The sequence below is a fragment of the Onychomys torridus genome, chromosome 10, assembly GCF_903995425.1.
Source record: "Onychomys torridus chromosome 10, mOncTor1.1, whole genome shotgun sequence".
Lineage (NCBI taxonomy): Eukaryota > Metazoa > Chordata > Mammalia > Rodentia > Cricetidae > Onychomys > Onychomys torridus.
In genome coordinates, this window is record NC_050452.1 from 25,212,936 (window position 1) to 25,236,646 (window position 23,711).

The 23,711-nt window shown below is 51.8% G+C and overlaps 1 protein-coding gene across 5 annotated transcripts in view; it reads right to left on the minus strand.

The window, feature by feature from the left end:
* Positions 1 to 134: 134 nt before the first annotated feature.
* Positions 135 to 23,711, minus strand: part of Zmat5 (zinc finger matrin-type 5) — a 33,058-nt gene continuing 9,481 nt past the window's right edge. For 2 of the 5 annotated variants that reach the window (XM_036200380.1, XM_036200382.1), the window contains exons 2-7: positions 16,848 to 16,937; positions 15,173 to 15,323; positions 8,357 to 8,419; positions 6,852 to 6,932; positions 5,276 to 5,387; positions 135 to 479 (exon numbers count right to left, since the gene is read on the minus strand). In XM_036200380.1, coding sequence (XP_036056273.1) covers positions 350 to 479; positions 5,276 to 5,387; positions 6,852 to 6,932; positions 8,357 to 8,419; positions 15,173 to 15,299 — 513 coding nt within the window. In that variant the 5' untranslated portion in view covers positions 15,300 to 15,323; positions 16,848 to 16,937 and the 3' untranslated portion in view covers positions 135 to 349. The other 3 variants (XM_036200379.1, XM_036200384.1, XM_036200383.1) reach the window with 2 other exon arrangements.

A 23,711-nucleotide genomic window follows, 5' to 3' on the forward strand; every position in this document is an offset into this window, starting at 1 on the left:
AGCCTCTACTGATCCCTCAGCAAGAAGGGCTGTAAGCAGAGGACGCCCTGGAGGGGATTTTGTCTCATCCAGCCCACCTGTTCCCTGACGGAGGCAGGAGGACACAGCCAAGAACATGAGTGCCAGCAAAACCATCGAGGATAGACTTTCTTTATAAACATTTGGACGTTTCTCACCCATTTTCTCAAGATATGCCCCGAGGGGTGGTGGGTGGGGGGAGAGGCCAAGCTCATGGTCTCAGAGGCTCCAGGGGGACAGCGGGAAGGCCGCTCCACTTCCTAGGTTGAGCAACTGTCTTTACTATGACTGGTGACCAGGAGAAGTCAGGCGGAGAAATCAGGGGAAGAGCTCAGCCCCACTGGACTCTGGACTGTAGGGACCATCCTCCAGGAGGGGGTGCCCGCAGGGAGGGGGGCAGCTCCTGCATTGGCGGCCATCCCACGGGGTACTGGAAGACAGTGGCTCTGATGGGTTCGGTCCTAGAGAGAAGAAAGGTAGAGGGTCAGAATGGGGCGCCTCCCAGATCCATCCTGCTCTCCCACCACACTGGCTGTGGGAATGGTGGTCACCTGCATGACCCTTCTGGAAGCAGAGCCTTGATAACATGCAGACCCTCAGAGCTGCCACCTCTTCTCGGAACTGAGTCCAAGTGGGGCTCTAAGCAGAGACTGAAGACAGGAATGGCCCTGGGCAATATGGAAGTACTCGTAGTGTCCACCTGTGGGGACCAGTTAAACATATATGCACGCCAACAGCAGAGAATGCTATGTAGCCTGTGTAAAAATCAAGGCCTATATGCACTGATGAGGAAAGATATACTATGTGAGTAATGAGGAAAAGCTTATAAAATAATGTATATAGCATGATACTATTTTTGTTTAAAAATATATAACATATATAAATGCATAAAAACAATCCTGGAAGTCAGAGAAAATGTTAAGCGGTGGTTCTATCTGAGTGGTGTAGTTGTGGATGGGTAGTTTTTTGGTTTTGGAGGATTTTTTTTTTTTCCACTCTCCTCACTATTCACCTCCCTAAAGTCAGGGCCCATCTGAAGTGATCCTTAGGAAGGGCCCTTGGGTGCAACCTGCAGTATCCAGGCCCAGAGAAGCATGCAGGCAGCCTGCCCCTGTCCCACACCAGACCTTGCACACCTAGGCCCACCTGCCTGATGTCTCGGGGTGGGGACTACAGGGGTGGCATCTACACCCTGGGCTTGGCACTAGAAGGCCATCCAAAGACACACAGCTATGCCAGACTAAGAGCTCTTATGAGAAGAGAAGTTCTGGAATTCTCATGCAAACCCTTTATTCAGGTAAGGCAGCTGGAGTACAATGAAGGGGTAAGCTGCATGTCTGAGGTTTTACAAGCACACAAGCCTCTGACACAGGGGTAGGTGCAGCAGTTCACCCTGTTCCTGACCCTTCAGTCCCTTCTGCCTCAACTTTCAGAAAGGAGAGGGCCTGGCAGTTCCTGACCTTCTTGGGTACCTAGCAACTAGCCCTCTGCAGAAAGAGAGGGACCCGAGCCTCCTGTGAGGTGTCTGGACATGAGTCAGGACTGAGAGGTGCTTCTGGGGACCATCCCAGTTTGCTTGGCCACATCCATCCAGCCTGCCCTTAGGGCCAGACCCAAGGCAGCAGTGCCTAGAGTCTCCACTTGCTGAGAGCCCTGAATGCAGCTTCCAAAACTCCCACTGAGAGGACAGGGAGATCCCCTGCCTGGTGACTTGCTGCCTGCTGAGTGCGCAGAGGACAGGGACACCCCTGCACAGCGGCCTGCTGCCCATTGGAACAGCAGAAAGCAGTGCTGGGAGATTCTAGAAGCCCCACCAACCACCTTGAAGACGGTGTAGGAGAGACTCCACAGTTGCTAAAGGGAGTGCCCCAGATGTTGGCCAACCTGGGGATTCCTGTGGGGCCACAGTAATGGTGGGGCTCCCCCAGGGAGGGGTGGTCTTGGGGAGTTCCTGCCCCCAAGCTTCAGACTTTTCTTTTAACAAGTGGCTCAGCCAGTGCCCTGCCTGCTCTGAGGCCCCGAACAGGAGAAGGGCACCATTCATGTCCACAAACGGACACTGAGACCTTGCCAGGACCCTGCCTTGGGGTCACAGGTGTGCAGTGCTCTTCATGGCCTGCTTGCTCTGTGTACAAGGGTAGCAGCAGGAGCCTGGCACGTTCCCAGCTCTGGTCCTTATCAAAAGGAACTAGTCTTACGGGGTGAATGTGCAGGACAGAGCACTGGCCCAGAGAGGGGTGTGTGTGAGATTAAGAAGGATAAAGGGACAATCAGAAGAGCCAACAATAGGAAGCCTGGATAGTGCCGCCTGGCCAGCCAGGGATTAGCCTGTGCGTCCGTCAGTCCAAGGTCTGAGGCCAGTCGCTCCCTTCTGCGGCTGCTGTCTGCTCTTGGCTGGTCCCTCAGGGTCAGGGCTGAGGAGATGAGCAGACACCAACAGTCTATGCCCTTGGGAAGCCTGTGTCCCCCACTAAGAAGGAGAGTCAGCCTGGCTTTCCCCGGGGGTTCGCGGCTTATGGATGCTGGAGCCCACAGGTCTGGGTGGTGCTAGGTGAGCCAGGTGGCATCTGTGTCCCAGGGGAAAGGAGGAGTCCCCACAAGGGTTCCTCAGTGATGTCATTCAGGCTAGGGTCTCTGATCCCCCAAATGTGTCACCATGTCCTGGCCACCGTTTCTACTAAAGTTTGCAGGCTGAGTAGGATTTTGCCAGGAGAAGAGATAAGGAGGCAGCATCCAGTGTGACCCAAGCAAGGTTAAGAGATGGGGTAGTAGGTGCTGTCCCCAGGCCCTGTCCCTGAGGACTAAGCTTGGTGTCTGAGTCTTCCTAAGAAGACACCATAATGGGCATCTGGAGGTCTCGGGAGGGATGACCTGTGGCCAAGGTACCTTCCCAAAGCAGTGGGGCTATGATGTGGGGAGGGCTGCAAGGCTGCAGAGGACAGCCAGGACAAGGAAGACACTGCTCCACAGGACTCTTCTCAGGGATGCGGGACCGAACAGGGAAACCCACAGTGAATCCACAGACGCACAGGCAGAACCCAACACCGGAGAGATTGGGACGGAATGGGGACCCATGTCAGAGTAAACCATCACCTCTCTCCTAGCAACTCCTTTCAAGGTTACACTAGTTTGCTCTGCCCAGAAAAGAAGCCATCTTGCCTGGAGCCCTCAGGAGGAGAGTGTGGTTGGGCAGAGACAGACAACAGGTAGCTACACAGAAAAGCAACTCCCTGGAAGTGGCCAGAGGGAGAGTGGCCTGGGAATCAGGATTCAAACTTCTAAGAACCTAGGGTGGCCCAGATGCAGGCATCTTCCTGACCCAGTCGCTGACCCAGTCACTTCAGACGTGGGCTGCTGGGCCCTTGGGCAGCACTGAACACAGTACCAGAGGAGCCAGCGGCCGAAGCAGCAGGGCCTCAGTTACCTGACCAGGAGGAGCAAACTCCAGAGTTGCACAACAGTGTGCCAGGCTCCCTGGATGCCTGGGACCATGTACAGGACACACCATGAATGCCAAACCACGCCATCGTGTGTCATTACTCCAGCAGTGACTCAGGCCGTTCACTCATCCTGTTTCCCCATCTTATCCCCTAGCTCCCATATTCACACTGGGCATGTCTGTCTGTATGCAGGCAGGGACTTTGGGTATGCTTGCTCTACTTGCCACTGAAGTCCAGAGTCAGGGTCTTCCTGAGCCCTCCCACTGACCCCCGTGTGCCCAGGCGGTCACTCACTGCCATGGAAGGAGGCTGCTGAAGCAGAACAGTGGAGGGAACAGCCGACACATCACAGGTAACAAGTGGGAAGCTCTGGGAAACCCGTGGTGGCTCAGCATGAGCGCTCTGCAGCTCTGACACAGCTGAAGGAGCCCAGACTCTGGGACAATGTCCAAAATGACACCCCTTCAAATGGGTCCAGAAGAAAGGGTGTTTGGCCTTTCTGTTTAGGCTGTTCCTGGACTATATATCTTTAAAGGGGGGTGGGGGGTCAGACACAGGGTTCAGGTTTAAACTAAAAGTAAAGTGAGGCTGTAGAGGAGGTTCAGCAGTTAAGAGCCCTGGCTGCTCTTGCAGAGGACTCAGCTTTGATTTCCAGCACCCACCACAACCATCTCTAACTCCAGGGGATCCAGGTCCTCCTCTGTCCTCCACAGGCTCTGCACACACATGGTGCAAAGACAGATGTGCAGACAAAATATCCACACACATAAAAATTAAGCACTTTTTTTTTTTTAGTTAAAAACACAAAGGTGATTTTAGACGCCACAGCAGGGCTGCAGAAATCCCGGCAGATGGACGTGCTGCTGGCCTGGAACCCACATGCTGGAGAGAACTGACTCCTCTAAGTTGGCCTGACTCCCACCTGCATGCCATGGCATGTGTGTATGCATGTGCACACCTCCTCCCAAATAAATGTAAAAAGCCACAGTTTTAAATACAATACTAACCCTTCCCACTGGGACAAGCAGCTCAATCTCTACCCTGTGGCGGAGCCTGGAGGAGAGTCTTCACTCCACAGAATGTCTGACAGACATCCTTAACATGGCCAAGCCACTGTCCCTTGAGGCCACAGCATAGAGATATGGGGTCTGAAAATCAGAGACGATCTGTACAAAGCCACAGCCAGCTCTCCAGCTCGGCTTTAGCCCTTCCCCCTGCTCTACCTTTAACACCTGGAGGGCCTGGGAGCCCTGGCCTTGCCTTCGGCTGTGACACCACGTGGCTACAGAAGCTCCTGTCCCCACTGCTGTGCAGCTGTCTGCTGAGGGCAAGTGTGGGCTGCATCCTGGCCCTCTAAAGAGAGGAGCGCACAGCCATACTCTAATGGTGCCTGGCTCAGCACAGTTCCTTATGCCCACTTCAGAGCATCCTGGTCCTCAGGGATGCAGTGGGACAATGGCCTGGTTCGCATCCCCTTGCTCTGCTTCTTCCACCAGTGTCTGTGAGTTTCAGCTTCCCCTTCCACAGGGCCCTATGGGGGACAGTGAGCTCCAGGTACATAGGGAGCTTAGCTGCCAGTGCCAGGTGTGGAGTCACCTGTTTGGCCACTAGCCCACTAGTAAAAGAAGGGACCAAGGGACCAGGCAGTTTCTCCAACATTAACTCCCTCTAGCTGGGGTTCCAGTGGGCCCCACCTCCAGGAGGCTGTTGTGGGGGGTTCATGCTTGGTCCATGGGCCTGGGCAGTTTGTATGGATGCCTCAGTTTCCCCAAAGGTCAGGTTGGCTCAGGCAGCTCCCAGAAAGAAAGGGCCTGTACCTGCTACTTGGGGCTGAGCTCAGCCTTTCAGCCCTCTTCTCCAGCCAGTCCTCCAGGTGGCCCTCAGGAAGCTCGGCAGTCTCCAGGGGCCATTCTCTGGCCCGCCTCTCCTCTGTGGGGGACAGAATGACAAGGAAGGGTAAGGGACACAACCCTGTTGGCCTGAATCTCATTTTTCCACAAAGCAGCAAGTACTGGGCAAACTCGGGGGTGACATACTGGTCTGTGAGGGGGAAGTGGGCCAGCAGGTCAGGATCAGAGCCACAGGTGTGCCCCCTCCATTTCACTGGCTCCCCAGATCCTCTGTCCACAATGACTCAGTGATGTAAGCCTTGCTCTGCCCCCTCCAAACAGAGACACACGCTGGCTGTCTCCAGGCCTTGGGGAGTTAGAAGCAGGACAATGAATGCAGAGCTTAACTCTCAAGAGGGGTCTGCATGTGGGGTGCAGGAGGCACTGTGGACTGTGGAATGAACGGAGTGGAATCGCAGCTCGGGCACCGGCCAGGCCTCTGACCCTAGGCAAGGTAATACGCCTCAGTTCCCTGGTTTTTTTCCTCATCCAATGTCCCATAAAAATGTTGCCTGCTATACTAAAAGCCAACCAGTGAGTGGAAAGAATTCAGACAGGCTGGTGAGAGCTAGGGAGTGAGGCTTGAGCTACTGGGGGATGGGGCCTTGTGCTAGGATCCACACTCGATCGGGACCAGGCTCTACGCTGTCACTGCATCCATGTCATCTCACTCACCCTCACAACCATTACTGCCTCCAAGAATCCGTCCAGGGGCCACGGTCACTGGGTGCTGACGGAGCCGATGCCATTTCAACTGTCAGCTGCCCCAGGCTCATCCTAGCTTTCTTGCCACTAAACACTGCTGCCTGCTCGGGCTCCATGGCCTATGCTCCTTCCACTGTGAGCCAACCATTCCCCGACGGCACATGTCCAGTGAAGCGCCCCACGAGACCTCACTTCTGCCCTGGGTGGCACTACCTGGATCTGTAATGGGATGAGCAGAGAATCCCAAAGGCAGACATGCCAGCTTTCATGGAAGCCACAGTCACCAGGCTGTGAGGGACCTGAACACACTTTTAAACAGGTCTCATGTATTCAGGCCTAAAGTAGCTATGTAGTTCAAGTCCAGGAAGACAACCTTGAACTCCTGATCCTCCTGCTTCCGCCTTTCAAGTCTGAGATCACAGGTGTGTCACCAGGCCCAGTAGGGAAGTGTTTGACTTGTCCTCAGAGGTTGCAGGGCATTTGCTGGTGCTGAGTGGGGACTCTTGTTTCCTGACTACAGGAAGGAGGGGAGGGAGAGAGGGAGGAAAGCATCCAGGAGCAACAGAGACTAGCGGAAGGTGAGTGAGGACGTCCCCTCAGGGGCCTGGGAAGCAGCCACATATGCTTCCTGACACCCACCCAATGGAATGGCTCAGGGATTCCCCATCAGCCTGGGCAGTACTAGGCTTATTCACATAGTACACGTCAGTAAGGGAGAAAGTCGGGTGGCACAGAGCAGTTTCCTGGGATTACAGCCTCTCCCATTTCCACCCCTCAATTCTGCTTCACCCCTACATACCCTCCACCTGGATGCTCAGTTCCTGCAGATCTCGTTCTGACATGTGGGAAAATCTGCAGTTGGAGCCAAAGTCGCACTGGCCTGCAAAGGAAGACGGTTACCCGCTGCTCAGGAAGGGTTCTACCACAGCTGAAAGCTCTGACAGGCAGGTCTCCTAGTGTTGGGGGCAGGATTTTAGGATCTAGAGTCTGGAATAAAAAACAAGACTCCGCCACTGCTCACACTCATCAGCCTGAGGTGCCACCCTGGCCCATCATGCCCTATTCCTGATGCTCTGCTGGGAGCCTCCATGAGTATCCCCAAAGCCTGCCAGTGTTGGCCCACACAGGCCTGAACAGGCCATCCTTCTCACCAGCCCATGCCATGAGGCTGGACGAGCTCCGTGTGGATTCCCGAGAGGCTTACCCTTCCTCTCTAGACCAGCCCACTGCACATGCTGTGGCCCTACCTGCTGCTCTGCCTGCTCAGTTAGCCTGTACAAGCAACTGGACTGCTCCTCAGAGAACCTGGGGGCAACTTTGCCAAGGAGAAGGCAACGTCTGGATGGCTTTCCCATTATCAATCAAGGAATCTGAAGTACGGCTTTCAAAATTATAGATCAGTGGCGTCCTCAGCTAGTACAACCTACCAGAGCATACACACGCCAAGGCCGAGTCTGTGGGGACCCCTGACCTGCAGGCCTGGTGGCCACCTGTCAGGCAGCACTGTCTCCTGAAGGGAGTCTGGCCATTTACCCAGCTTCCCTGGTCCAACAGCACTGCCCTCTCCAGAGCTAAGCTCCTGTCTAAACTCTGTGAATCCTGCGGTGTTCAGCTTTGCTTTGCTTGCCAGGAAGCTCAGGGCTAAACCCTTAGAAGAGTACACAGGCCCTAGTGGAAACTAGTGATTCCTGGATCACCTGACTTCCTGTCCTTTACTGTCTTTGCTTCCTTCCTTACCTCTGTCTTCATTGTGTGTGAGTGAGTGAGTGCATGCATGTATGTGTGTATTATTTTTTTCTAAAGGCAAGGCTTGCTACATAGCCTTGGCTGGGCATGTCTTCACCTCCCCAGTGCTAGGATGAGGGGCAGGTACCACTACACCATCCTATCCTCACGTTTATGAGCTGAGGATTCAGTACTCAAAGGAACACCTAGCACCCGAGGTTCTTACCCTGAACTTGGGATTACTAGATCCATCCCAGTCTCTGCCTCCCCTTGCTGGGAAGAAGGATGCAGGAGATCAGGGCCCCTGGCTAACCCAACCAGCCGGTCTATGACTTCAGTAGTGTTCTCTGGCTCACACTCCCCAGCACTTCTTATTCTAAATGAGCCAATAAAACCACAGCCTATGCTTGAAGGTCTCTAGGTGAGAACAAGTTCCTGGAGATGCCTCAACTGACCAGTCAGCCAAAGCCAAGACTACAAAGAGGTTCAGGATGGTGGCAGAGACCACAGGAGACACTGCAGGGCGCCATGCCGGCCAGACAAGATGTGGCTTTTCTGTAAGGACAGAACTGAACTCACCTGTCAGCAGGAATTTCCTGCAGGGTCTCTTGTTCTGTTCATCTAGCAGGATGGCAGCTGCATCTGCAACAGAAGACTGGATTAAAATGACCACCGAGGGAGGAGCCTCCAGGGCACGCATCAGAGGCATAAAATAGTCATCAGGAAAGAAGAGAGCTCTCCATCCATGGAGAGGTGGAAGCTGGCCACAGTGGGTAGAGATGGTGGATACAGGGATCCACACTAAGGAGACCTCCACTCCTCACAGCCCCTCAAGACTAGCTAAAACTATGAGGCGGTTGGAGGCTAGAGGCTCTCCAAGTTGTCTGCCAATGGGTTTGGATGGGGGAGGTTATTTTAAAACTCTAGCTCCATGGGACCTCTGTGAACTACCTTCCTAACTTCCTGTAAGTCTGTGAGTACAGTCACAGTCTATACACAGATGTTCTGTTCCATGGCAGGCCACACGTTCAATGGTGATCTTCTGCCCAGTGATGTCATGGTCGTTTTAGTCTGTGATATCCACACAACAATGTCTCCCTGTTATTAAGTGGAACATGATATTTCAACATGAAAACCTTTCCAGAAAGTCTTGATGTACAGGACTGTGTTCCCTTCTAACCCCACCAGGGTCCAGGGAAGGCTCCCACTGTGATAACCACTCTTTTCATCTTTCCTGGCACCAGTGGTGGGTACTCAGGGCCACAGCAGCCACTACTCTGCACAGGACATCCCAGTGATCATTCTGGATGCACGTTTTCACCCTGGACTCCCATTTCTCCTCTCTATTCTCACCATACAGTTATGGTTTCTTTCTTTTTTCTTAAAGTTCCCAAATACTGGCGCTATTGTTATTAGGTTGATGTTACCTCTATGTCAGACTCTTTTTTTAAAAAAAAGATTTATTTATTTATTACATATACAGTGTTCTGCTTACATGCATGCTTGCAAGGCCAGAAGAGGGCACCTGATCTCATTACAGATGGCTGTGAGCCACCATGTGGGTGCTGGGACTTGAACTCAGGACCTCTGGAAGAACAGCCAGTGCTCTTAACCTCTGAGCCATCTCTCCAGCCCCAAGTTTTTGTTTTAAATTGGTGTGCTTCTCAGCAGGAAAGGTATCAGTCAAAACTCAGTGAGTAAACCAGGCATGAGGGTGCGTAACTACAGTCCTTACTACTTGGAAGGTGACACGGGAGGACTGTTTGAGCATAAGTTCAAGGCCAGGCAGGGCAGTGCTGGCGCATGCCTTTGATCTCGGCACTTGGAAGGCAGAGGCAGGTGGATCACAGAGCGAGGTTTCAGGACAGCCAGGGCTACACAGAAAAAATTTGTCTCAAAAAAAAAAAAAAAAATTAGAAGAAGAAGAAGGAGGAGGAAGAGGAGGAGGAGGAGGAGTTGTTCAAGGCCAGCTTAGGCCAGATAGCTAGATCCTGTTTCCAAACAAACAAAAGTCTGAGTAAGGTAGAGAAGGTGATCCCTAGACAAGAGGGAGGTAGGGCTGGACAACTGCCTACACCTTTCCAAAGGCCATGGGCTCTTGAGTCCAGGAGACCTGAGCTCAAACCCCAGCTGCACACAGGTAGCTGCTGTCTTTCCAGGTTGTTTTTCCCCATGTAATGGGGAGAAAAGTTCCCCCTTGGCGGGGCTGCTGTGAAAGTGTAATAGAACAAGAAGGGGCTGGAGAGATGGCTCAGTGGTTAAGAGCACTGGCTGTTCTTCCAGAGGTCCTGAGTTCAATTCCCAGCAACCACATGGTGGTCACAACCATCTGTAATGAGATCTGGTGCCCTCTTCTGGGCTTGCACACATAATAAATAAATAAATCTTAAAAAAAAAAAAAAAAAAAAACAAGAAATGGGGAGCCCTTGAGACGTGGTCGCAATCCTGCTGGTACCTTAGAGTCACAGGACTTGGGCAGCCTCAGCATCCTCCTCCTAGTACTACCAAGGAGCCAGTTATTTTCTCCTGACAAGCCTGCTGGACAGCGCTGTCACATCCTTGGGGTAGGGACTGGGCCTGAGACAGGGACTGAGCTGCCCAAGGGCATGTGGTGAGTCCAGAGCCTTGCTCTTTCAACGTGGCTGCTTTCAGGTGGCTGAGTACGTGGCCATTGCCATGGGGATGCTTCCTTGCAGAGCAGCCAGTCCCCTGGGATTGGAACTGGCTGTCCGAAAATTCATTCCAGTGAGGAGGCTCCTAGGCTGGAGAAGCACCCATCTGTCAGACCCAGCTGGGACTCCAGACACTAATGGCCTACCTTCTCAGGACTCTTCTGGGCCTAGTACTACTGCGGCTGGCTGGAGGGCTGAGCCTGGATCCCAGACAAGGGGCCCTGAGTGAATGGCCGAGTTAGGGAGAATTCCGTAAGTCCAGATAGGTCTTGTTTTGTTTTTTGTTTTTGTTTTTCGAGACAGGGTCTCTCTGTGTAGCTTTGCACCTTTCCTAGAACTCACTTTGTAGCCCAGGCTGGCCTCGAACTCACAGAGATCCACCTGCCTCTGCCTCCTGAGTGCTGGGACTAAAGGCGTGCGCCACCACCGCCAGCCAGATAGGCCTTGAACTTATGATCCTCCTGCTTCAGACTGGGATTACAGGCCTGCATCACCAGGGATGGTTCTCAGGTTCCACCTGTATTTTTCCCCTTTGGACAGGCTCTCACTATGTAGCCCTGGCTGGCCGAGAACTCACTGTGTTGACCTGGACATCTCAAACTCTTCATGCTCCTGGCTCAGTTTTCTGAGTGGTAGGATTATAGGTATGCACTTTTTCCAGGTTCTGCTTCAATTCCTCTGAGAGAGAGAGAGTCATTATAATTGCTAAAAATTCCTTGAAGAATGCCACACTGAGAACCTTCAGCCCAGGCTCTGCTCAGAGGGGCCCTGCTCCCCTACATGATATGTAATGCTCTCTGTGACCTGAAGAATCAATCCCTCAAGCTCCACCTTCCAATAACCAGCTGCCCCTGGTGCCCTGCGCTTGTTTGCTCAATTTAGCCCTTCATCTCTCAAACATCCACTAAGCACATCCTTCCTGTGTACCAGGCACTGTGCCAGTTGTGTATTTAAGGACAGATCAAGTGAGACCCTGTCCTTCCTTCCAGCCCTACAGTCTCTCTAGTCTACATGGACGTCGATGCAGTACGTGCTGAACCTGTCACCAGATGGCGGGGCCTGGCCCTGGGGATGGGGAGGCATTCCGGAGGATTTGCTGTCTGACTTGAGTTCTGAGATTCAGGGACTGTCCTCATGGAGGCGAGCAGCAGGAAGGGCATGTCCACAGAGAGGATATGCAGGGAGTGTGGCCAGGGCCAGGAGTGAAAGGCCAGCACAAGCCTGGGACTTTGCCCAAAACACCTTGCCTAAGTGACCGCAGGCCCTTGAGATGGCTCAGCAGACAACAGCGCTTGCTGACAGTCTGACAATTGAGTTTTATACCTAGAGAACCCCATGGTAGAAAGACCGATCTTCATCAGCTCTCCTCTGACTGTCACATGCGAGCCATTACACACACACACACACACACACACACACACACACACACACACACGCCCCAAATAAATAAATAAATGTAATAAATAACGTGTGCAAAACCGTGAAAAAGAAGGGCCCTACTTTATCCACCTTTGAATCTTCAGAGGATGGCTGTGAGCTAAGTACTGCTAAGTACTCACTGAGCAATGGCTGAATAAATGAGCCCAAGAGACAAAGGGCCTGAGGTCAATCCTTTTGGGGACACATAGACATCTTCCCTACTTACTATACCCTTGTATCTAGTTACCATGGGTCTACTGAGCCCCGTTCGCTATTGTTATGTCTGTTTTACATACAACAAAGTTAGGGTCACACTGTAGTGACCAATAGGCAGTAGTCTTCAGGGCCTGCGCTTGTCCTGACCATGGCCTATGGAACACCAGTTGCTGAGGGCTCGTGGACTTGTCTGGAGGGGCAAAGCAGTCCTCAGGTCTCTCTGTCTCTCTGTCTCTGTCTCTGTCTCTCTCTCTGTCTTTCTTACACACACACACACACACACACACACACACACACACACACACACACAGTGCCTCCCTGGGTCTGCGGAGTTGCTTGGGGTAAGCCAAGGGGAGGCTGACCTCAGGAAGCCTCCTGAGGAAGTGGAAATAGCTCACGTGCCGGCTCAGCCACCAATAGCTAGATCCCCCAAGTGCTTTGTATTTAAAGCCGTCATCTCTAAGTGGGGACTCGTGGCCACCAGCCTTCCTCACAGAGCTGTTCATAGGCCTGGGCGTGGCTGAAGATGTGAGGGTTCACGACATCTGCCTTTTCACCTTTCTGTAATACAAGAGCTCTGCTGCTCAGCCCTGAACCCGGGACCTGGGACGAGGAGATGATCTTGGCCCAGCTGATGCCAGGTTTCTGAGGAGCCCCACTGTTTCTGAATTCCCAACTACCTCTACTCTTTCTCAGCCACTGCCCCCCTCACCACCACCACCACCACCACGCTGGTGGGCCATGCCCTCTCTGCCAAGTCTCCGAGTCTCGCTTTCCTCTCCTGCAATGGGAGAGCTTTAAAAATACCTCAGCTAGCCAGGCAGAAGCACATGCCTTTAATTCCAGCACTTGGGAGGCAGAGGCAGGAGGATCTCAAGGCCATCCTGGTCTACACAGTGAGTTCCAGGACAACCAGGCTACACAGTGAGACTCCATCTTTAAACAAACAAACAAAACCATGGCTGGTCCCAACCCTTCAGCCGGCACCCTGCATCTGGAGATGGTGTCAAGGGATCAATGTTTCATTTTTATTGAGATGAGGTCTTGCAGTACACCTAGGCTGGCTTCAAACTCTTGGACATGTCAGGCTTGGTGACTCACGCCTGTGGAGGCTGAGGCAGGAGAATTGCTGCAAGGTCAAGGCCAGCCTGGGCTACATAATGAGTTCCAGGTTCCGGGTCACCTTGTGCTAGAGTAAGATCCTGTTTTAAAAATAAGAACAACAAACTGCTGGCCTCAAGTGATCTTGCCTCAGCTTCCCAAGTAACACCACCACACTACTAAGCTTAGCTAGCAGCTTTTCCTTAAAGGTTCCTAGGTAATCCTAACACATAGTCAGGGCTGAGAACCACTATCATAGGGCTGAGAACCACTATCATACAGAGTCACTCAGAGAAAGAAATGGCTCCCCTTCTCCTGTCTTCTTGGCTGCTAAGATGTAGTTTTGAGCTTCCCAGATCTGGCTCTGTCCTTCACCTGCTTTGAACCTTTAGTGCACCAACACAACCCCATCTCAGTCCAGGAACTCCTGGGCCATTGCAGCCACAATGCCAATCTCCTGTACCTTTCAGCTCGCTCAGTAGAGCTCCTACCTATCAAGACAGGCTCTGTGCTGGACGCTTCCCACCTTAGCCCATCATCAGGCTACTCTAGGGCCGAGAAGCCTTTTCTAAAGGGCCCACCCTTCTCTGGCAGATGAACAGCCATTTCCCACACCCTATTGCTAACCGGCAGTATTCTTCATAAGGTTGCCCTGGAAGATCCAGCCACCGCCCACAGTCAGCTTCTGCTCCTCCATGCTTTTCTTACAGGCTGCATCCTCTCCCCCTGCTCCCAGAAGTATGTCTGAAGTACATTTTTCAGCCAGTGGCTCAAAGACTAACTCCTCAAAGAGGGCTCTCCCAACTCCCAGTGTCCCTTAGGTAGTCCGAGGTAGGTGAACCCAGAGGCCTTGGTCAAGGTGTCTGGAAGAGGAGGCTCCACTCTGGCCTACCCCTCTCTCTCATCTTTTTTATTGTTTTTGCCTTCCTCCTTTGCAGAGCTGGGAATCAAACATAAGGTCTTCTGCATGCTAGGTAAACAATCCATCCCTGAGTTATAGCCTCAGCCCTTGGCTTTGTTAGTTTTTATTTTTTTAAACACAGAGCCTGGCTAACCTGGAACTCACTATGTAGATCAGGTTAGCCTTGTCTCAGACTCCTAGAGATTCACCTGCCTCTGCCTCCTGAGTGCTTGAAATAAAGGTGTTCATCCTCACAAGTTGTTGCCTGACCTCCACATACATTCACTCTGGACAAAGGCGTGCATGCATTTGTCCACATGCAATTGAAGAGGACCTGGGTTCAGTTTACAGCACCTACATGGTGGTTCACAACCATCCATAACTCCAGTTGCAGGGCATCTGATGCCTTCTTCTGACCAGCACACCAACCATACATGTACTTACATATGTGCAGGCAAATACATACATACAATAAAAATAAATGTTAAACAAAAAAAGTCAGCCAGGTGTTGGTGGCGCACGCCTTTAATCCCAGCATTTGGAAGGCAGAGCCAGGTGGATCTCTGTGAGTTCGAGGCCAGCCTGGGCTACAGAGTGAGTTCCAGGACAGGCAAAGCTACACAGAGAAACCTTGTCTTAAAAAAAAAAGAAGGAGGAGGAGGAGGTGGAGGAGGAGGAGGTGGAGGAGGAGGAGGTGGAGGAGGAGGAGGAGGAGGAGGAGGAGGAGGAGGAGGGAGGAGGAGGAGGAGGAGAGGTGGAGGTGGAGGGAGGAGGAGGGAGGAGGAGGAGGAGGAGGAGGAGGAGGAGGTGGAGGAGGAGGAGGAGGAGGAGGTGGAGGTGGAGGAGGAGGAGGAGGAGGAGGAGGTGGAGGTGGAGGAGGAGGAGGAGGAGGAGGAGGAGAAGAAGAAGAAGAAGAAGAAGAAGAAGAAGAAGAAGAAGAAGAAGAAGAAGAAGAAGTAGTAGTAGTAGTAGTAGTGTAGTAGTAGTAGTCGTCCATCCCAGTCTGTCCCTAAAGTGTCCTTGTCTGGTGGGAAGTCAGGTCAGAGTGTGGCCCCTAGGAGCCAGCCCTGAGCCTGCAGCACCCACCTCGGAACATGTCGTACCACACTTTCTTGGCCTTGAGGTGCTGCAGCCCATTGAGATGCTTCTTTCGGTTGTGCAGGTTGTCCTGGAAGGAACGGTCACAGTAATCACAGAAGTACCGCTTCCCCATGGCCGCCTCCACCAAATGCCGGCCCTGCAAAGCCACAAAGCATTTGGTCAGACCACTGAAGGAAAGACCCTGTGCCAAAGCTCTGGGCACAGGTCCTCAACCGAGCACTGAGAGCCAGGCTCGGGCCAAGGCTTTGCTTCCAGGCCCACTTCCTGTGGAGTTTGCAGAGCTGACAATCATCCCAGAGGGCCTTACTCTTCTGCTATATAGTTCAACACTGACTAGCCAAGCTAGAACTTCGGGGTCAAGGCCCAAGTTTGGAGATATTTATCTATTGACTTATCTATTGATTCTGGTTTTTCTAGACAGTCCCTCATTATAACCCCCTGGCTGTCCTGGAACTCACTCTGTAGACCAGAGACTGGCCTTGAACGACAAGATCTGCCTGCCTCTGCCTCTTGAGTGCTGGAATTAAAGGCGTAAGCCACTACCACCCTGCTGGAGATTTATTTTTTAAACTTCTAGATAATTCTAATGTGGACAGGCTGGATGACCACCACCTTAAACCCTCTGGCTAGCCTCCTTTGTTCCTGGTGGGCCTCCAACCTCCGTGTTCTCTCCATTCAGGCCTCCCCCCACACACAAATGCCAGGCATGTGGCTGCTGTCTTGGGTTTGTCCTTGCTGAGCCTGGGCCTGGAGACTGTCTCTCAGACACCGGTCACACTCGCTCACTCAGCTCTTTGCTCAAATGCTCCCACCATCAGTGGATCTGAACTCGACCACTCGACCCGCACACACAGGATCCTCTCTAGTTCTTACCACTTTCTGCTTTTTTCCCTCAGAGGACTTACCTCCTTTAAAGCAATAAATTATTTGTTATATTACTGTCTGCCTTTTCCAACAAGAATATAAATCCGTGAAGGCAAGTATATTTTGCTGTTTCTTAGGGGCCCCAGCCCCTAAATGGTTCTTGGAACAGAGTAGGTAGGCAATCGAGCATTTGCAGAATAAATTAATGGATCACCATGCTCCCTTTGGGACAACTGGGGTTCAGAGGGAGGAAGCAATTTGCCTAATGTCACACAGCTGGTAAGCAGAAAGCAAATACAGGTCCCCTAAAATTCTGCTGCCAAGTGTTCCCCTTCTTCAGCTAGCTCAGTGCTCAGGGAAGCCAGAGAGGCCACGGCAGGTGCTGACAGCTTCCTGAGGAGCCGGCTGCATCTTGGGGGAGGAGGTTCCCAGGCAGCATCAAATGGAAATGAGAACACTGCAGTGTCTCCAGGCCCTTCAGCAACTGCTCCCTCAGCCACCACGTCCCATGCCAAGGCAGACAGTGATTCCGTCAGTCTCACAGCCAAGTCCTGGGTCTTGCAGCCCACTGGGAGCTATCCAGAGGGACAGCATCGACTAAGGCCAGAGCAGCACCCCCCCACCCACCCACATGACCAGAGCAGGCTCCTGAGGCCCAGAGGAAGGTGGAAAAGACTTCCCTGAGGTTACAGGTAGCTATCTAAAGTGGCAGCTGAAGCCCCAGACTGCTACACACCTGGCGAACTGGGCTGACTCTGGGACTCAACCCCCAGAGCAAACAGATGGGGGAACACACCTCAGGAAGAAGGGACTGGGAGAGAAGAGGAGACAAACAGTCATCCAGGATGGGTCAGGCAGCCAAGCAGGCTGATGGAGAAAGTTGCCCCTGCAGCAGACAGAGATGGCAGCCATTAAGTCAGGGGCTGTAATGGGATCAGGAACAGCTAGTCATTCCAAATGAAAACGTATAAAATCTCTCTTCTCCCATTACTTCCGAGAAACTGCATCCCAGACAGAAGGACTTGATCTATTAAATTTGGCAGCTCTAATGCACCCCATCTTGCCAATAAACTTATAGGAATTGGATTGAAATTGTAAGAGATGAACGCTTAACGGCCGAGTGCTTAACCAAGCCATTCACGAAGCTTGAAGCCCCAAGGAGCTGCTGGCTTCGAGAGTAATGGGGAAGGAGGGCGGAGGAAGGCATCCCCCTGGGGACTGACAGGAAGTGGAGCAGTGGCTCTGCAACAGACTGAGGTGGACAAAACCACCCAGAGCACAGAGGCCAGCTGTGTGACCTTATGCAAGCCACTGTCCCTTCCTGACTGTGGGTCTGAATGGTTGGCTATTGTTTCAGTACTATAGACAAATATGCTACTACAGTTACATATTAAGGCGAGGCTACAGGTCAGTGGCAGTGCACTTGCCCAGCATGCATGTGGAGGTGGGTTCGATCTCCAGCACCACAAATAAAAAAAGACTAGGAACTGAGAGAAACTCATGTTTAGCATCAAGTCTCAGGAACATTATTGGAGCTGTGGTTCTGAGCATCTATCATATTCAGGCTTTGCATGTATCATCCCACACAATCCCCATCATGACCTGCAAGGGATGCCCATGAGACTTCAGGGTAAGGGCACTGAGACCCCAAGAGGCAAAGAAACTCAGAAGGCAGCTGAGCAGGTCTCAGAACCCAGGTAGGATGTCTGCACTACACTAACCACAAGTCTCCAACAAATCATATTGACACTTACTGTTCACTCACCCCAGTACCATGCTGGTTCCTTTGAAATCCAAAACGTATGCATTAAAACCTACTTATGGATGGGAAAGATGGGGATCAGAGAGGCACTGTGGAGTGCCTTGGTCACAGAACAGGTTTCAGAATAAGGGAAGCCTCTAGTCACACCATTGGAAACACTAGCCCACTAGGAAATCAAGGCCACACGCCTCTTTGTCCATCTGCTCAGTCACACCAGAAACCAGATGAGCTCCTCCCCCGTGCACACATACATGGTGGCAAACCTCTTTTATGAACGTCAGCTAAGAGCCACAGTTGCCCACCCATAACCTCCTCTGGCTACCCCAGACAAGTCCACAGGTCTGTCAGGAAAAGCCGGGGTGTCACTTGCCCTCTGGGAGCCTCCATTGTACAGTGGCCGGAGGAGGGTCAAACCAGGAAATCTGTAAGGACTCCTGTAGGTCTAGTGTCTGATGGTGAGGTAAGGAGGTGACCACAAGGCCGGGCGGTGGTGGCGCATGCCTGTAATCCCAGAACTCGGGAGGCAGAGGCAGGAGGATCTCTGTGAGTTCGAGGCCAGCCTGGTCTACAGAGTGAGTTCTAGGACAGCCAGGGTTGTTACACAGAGAAACCCTGTCTCAAAAAACAAAAACAAAAACATAAAAAAAAAAAAGGAAGGTGACCAGAACAGTCCCTTCATTCAACTGTCACTGTTCGGATGGCATTGAGTCCCAGGCCCTGTTATCACCTGCTCTGGTTTCTAGGGAGGTCATGTGGGGCAAGGGGTAAGAACTGGGCTCTAGAGTTCAAGTCTAAATTTAAAAGATTTTTTAAAAAGATTGATTGATTGATTGATTAATTATAGTGTTTTGTCTGCATGTATGCCTGCAGGCCAGAAGAGGGCGCCAGATCTCATTACAGATGGTTGTGAGGCACCATGTGGTTGCTGGGAATTGAACTCAGGACCTCTGGAAGAGCAGTCAGTTCTTAACCACAGAGCCCTCAAGTCTAAATTTAAATCCAGGACTATTGCTTTCTAACCCTAGTCTTAACAGTCCTTTGACTCTGACTGTTTCCCATGAAAGCAGGGATGTCAATAGTGGCCCATTGGTGGCTGTGAGCATCAGAGCACTCATGTTTGCACTAACACAGCACCAGGCCCATACAGGTCCACATGAAACCCTAGCTATCAATACCATCATTATTAGAGGCCTGCTGAAACTGGATGTCAGTGTTCAAACGACCCCTGGAATTAGCCAGTTTACACTGCAGATAAGGCAAGTGAGTCTAAGAGAGGACCACGGAGCGACCAAAGTCCACAGCACAAAAGGCAGAGGTGGGACTGGACCCCCAGCACCACAGACCAGACTCGCACATTGCATGATGGCTCCACAGCCTCCAGTGCCCAGGGAGAACAGCAGAGGCTCGGTGCTTTTCACCTCTCCCCAGGCTTGTCCTCAAAGCCATGCTTTGGCAGGAGCTGGCCTTTAGCAAGGTGACCTCTCCAGACAAGAAGTTCCAGGCGCCTGATCCAACTGCCTCCCAGAAGGGCTTGGGCGCATATTAAGGGGCAGCCTGCAGAACCTCATATATCCAGGTACAGCATCTTGCCACACTATAAACGGAACCATCCGTGCCACAGCCAGGCGTCTTTGCATAAAGCACACCCTGCACCACTGTGCTCCTTGACCCTGAGTCGGCAGAAGGGAGACAGCTGGAGTGTCTGTGCATGGGGCCCAGCCAGCAGCATGGGGTGCTGACTAAGCTGGCCTTCTCCACCATGATTCATCCCCATCTTCAGCAGTGTGGGCTAGGCTCTGTCTGGAACACAGAATGATCCAGCCCCACGCCTCACCAAGAACACAGGTGGTACCACTGACCCACTCCTAGGGACCAGGTCCATGGCTATCACTATCTGCTGGTTCCCCAGAGCTTCATCAGATGCCAGGGCTGGCTATTCATGGTCAAGGGACAATCCTTAAGCTAGTGAGACTTAAGTCCTCTGGGACCACACAGCAGATTCTAATGCCAATGCCTTCTGCAAAGTGATTTCAAGTACTGAGTGTACCCTTAGCTATAAAACCAGGGTCTCACAGCTGACAGCGCATGGCTCTTCAGCATCCACAAGGGGTGGGTTCCAGGCCCCTCATGGATAGCACCCCCCCCCTCATCCTTTATATAAAATGTCACAGAATTTGCATCTAACCCACATACAGCCTCTTGTATATTTTAAATCATCTCTAGAGCATTTATAATACCTAGTAAATACAAACGTTATGGAAATAGTTGTTTTATTGTATTGTTTAGGGAATAATGACAAAAATATCTATACATAATCAGTACTTTTTTGTTTTGAGACACAGTTTCTCTGTGTAGCCCTGACTGTTCTGTAGACCAGGTTAGCCTCAAACTCAGAGATCTGCCTGCCTCTGCCTCGTGAGCACTGAGATTAAAGGTGTGTGCCACCACTCAGGTTCCTTTTTGAAAACTGTAGTCAAACAGGACCCTGATATCTCACTTTGCATGCAGGCTTATTCTCTTGTGGGCCTCCTTCCCCTCTAGAACACAGGCTCAAGGGCAAAGAACTCAGTCTAGGCCACCATTGCTCCCAATTGCCAAGAACACACTGCCTGCATAATAAATGAGGGGCTTGCAGAGCCACGCCTTCCCTCCACCTTGCTCCAGGCCATTAGCTCCCAGGCCCTTTTTGGAAAAGCCAAGCAGGTATGTCTGTCACTGCACCGGCTCCTGCCACACAGGACACCTGACCCTCGCAGCTGCCCATGGAACTTAACCGTCCTGGCTAACTCACTGCAGCACCTGACAATCCTCCAGGCTCAATGACCAACCTCAACCCACAGAGGGAAGAAGAGATGGGGAATGGGGAGGGGGAGTGGGGTGAAGGGAAACATCTTCAGATTTCATTCATGCATGCTGGTGTCTCACTTTCATTCTTTAAGAACTTTTTTATTTGTATGTGTGTGAGGGCTTTGTCTGCATACACACACACACACACACACACACACACACACACACACATATATGTATATATCACAAATATATCACATGTGCAGTGCCCACAGAGGCCAGAAGGTGGTGGATCCCCTGGAACTGGAGTTACATTACAGGTGGCTTTGAGCCGCCATTTGGATGCTAGGAACTGAACCTGGGTCCTCTGGAGGAGCAGTCAGTGCTCCTAACAGCTGAGCCATCTCTCCAGCACCCAAAGGGTTTCGGGGACTGAACACAGAGCCTTTACACACTCAGCAAGTGCCCGACACTGAGCTACAGATCCGCAGCCCTCAACTTCATTCTGATTTCATTCACCTTCACGGAGAGCCTTCTTGAGGTGGGGTCTGTTCTGCCCATGAGGACCAGCTTCTCAGTACTTGTCATCTGCTCACAGCTGGCCGAGTTAACAATAATGGCTACAATTACTGCCAGCAATAACAACATCTCATCGTGAAGGCTCTGAACTAGTAATACTGAGAGCCCCGCACCTCATCTTGTGGCCCTTCCCTGCCATGCACAGGGCTAAAATAAGCCAACAGCTTGGCCTTGGCCAGGGGCTGGAATGTACACTGTAATTATCCTGACTTGTGCTCACCACATGCTGCCCTCAAGCTCACCTGCCATTTCTTCTAATTATGGCACCATCGGAGCCCAGGTAAAGAGTAAAGCATAGCTTTATCACAAGCCTTCACAGCACAGCAGCACCCCAGTGCCATGCCTGCTGTCAGGAGTTGATGGGGTCAGAACTGGTCTGTGGGGATGGTCCAAGGTTGCCTGCTCAGGACCCTGCTCTGAAGAAAATGCAGGCAGGCCTTGTATGTAGGAGCACCTGTTGGTGATGCTGCACAGCTCTCTCACCCAGCCTCAGTCCTGTGCTTGCCTCCTAGCTACCCTGGGATGAACTGCATCACCTCATTCCCGCAAACTAAGGCTGTTGGGGGGCCTCCCAATTCCGTGGTCTAGGATCTAAGCAGGTGCTGCTTCCAAGTCCTCAGAACGATAGTCTAGTGTGGAAAATGATGGAGTGAAGCAGAGAGAGCAGGGGCCTGCAGAATCACAGGCTACTTGGACTGACCCCCGGAAGCTAGTTTTTCCTAAGCACAGAGTTCCTAACTTAAGGTGTACACACCTTCCATAGAAACTGTACTTAAAAATACCAAATGCTGAGCCAGGCGGTGGTGGTGCACGCCTGTAATCCCAGCACTTGGGAGGCAGAGGCAGGCGGATCTCTGTGAGTTCAAGGCCAGCCTGGGCTACCAAGTGAGTTCCAGGAAAGGCGCAAAGCTACACAGGGAAACCCTGTCTCGGGGAGAAAAAAAAAGTGCAGCCAAGGGGCCAATGAAAGGGCTCAAGAGGTAAAGGTGGTTGCTGCCAAGACTGACTGATATCCTGAGTTTGGTCCCCAGGTCCCACATGATAAAATACCAAACGCTGATCTCCAAACTAGGAACACACAGCAGGATACTGGGCATCAGGAGCAGGCTACAGTAGCCCTTTGGTCCCATGACCACAAAACGAAATACCAATTGAGAAGCACCTGCAACCCTGCGGCCCAGGTCTGAATTCCATCCCCCTGCCCCTGGCTGTGCATTTCCCTCCATAGTTCATCTGGGAGGCGGGCCAATGACATGACTTCCAAGACGCTTCTGAGGACCACTCCCACATGCTGAGTGCTCGGGCACACCAGTGCACTCAGTGCCCAATGTAGAAGGAACGGCCAGCCTCTACACCCCAGTGGTCTTCCTCCTGGCTTTTCCGGCTAGTACAGTCCCTTCTCGAGCTGTGTCAGAGTTGATCTCTATGTAGTTACATGCTACTTCCAAGGACAAGTTAAAACTCAATCTCTAGCTTGGCTCTCTCTTTCTCTAAACAATCATTTAGTCTGTGGGTAGCTAGCTACCACACACTGAACAGTGTCGACAGTGAAGCCCACAGGGTCAGGGGTTGAGCCCCTGACATGCCACCTGCCCACTCCTAAGTGCCTCCTTCCAGTTTAAGCTGATCTCAGATGACTATACTCTGGCTGACAGTCCAACGAGAATCATCCAACTAAGCCCCAACCAAATTCCTGACCCTCAAAAACAATATGAGGTAATAATAATAATAAATGCTTGTTGTGGGTTTCCCCGGTAGCACATGCTGGAGGCAAAGGCAGGTGGATCTCTGGAAGTTCAAAGCCAGCCTGGTCTACATAGTGAGTTCAAAGCAAGCTAGAACAAAGTAATTATTATGTATGAAAGACAACTAATACAGTGGAATAAATGAATTTTAAACCCACCTAATAGCTGGGTGTTGTAGTGCACACCTTTAATCCCAGTACTGGGGAGGTAGAGGCAGGTGGATAACTGTAAGTGCAAGGCCAGCCTGGTCTTCATAGAGAATTCCAGGACAGCCTGGGCTATGTAGAGAGACCCTGTCTTAAAAACCAAAAACCAGCCGGGCGGTGGTGGGGCACGGCTTTAATCCCAGCGTGGGAGGTAGAGCCAGGTGGATCTCTGTGAGTTCGAGGCCAGCCTGGGCTACCAAGTGAGTTCCAGGAAAGGCGCAAGGCGCAAAACTACACAGAGAAACCCTGTATCGAAAAACCAAAAGAAAAAACAAAACAAAAACAAAAACAAAAGGCATTTAACAATCTGTGATAGTCACAGGTAACCCAAAACATTCCTGAGCCCCTCCTCCCACATGTACAACCCTAAGGTGCCATATTTCCTCACTCACTTATTCTCTGATCGTGACCATTTCCTTCCTCCCAGGCAGGGATTCAGTCTCCGCTCTCACAAGGACCACTGAATATACGCTGGGGCTGACAGATCTGCCATTGTACAGAGTGACAAGTTTTGTGCCCTAGAACCCCAATGGGTGACTGTATCCCACAGGGAATTCCTCCAAGGAAAAGACACAGACGAC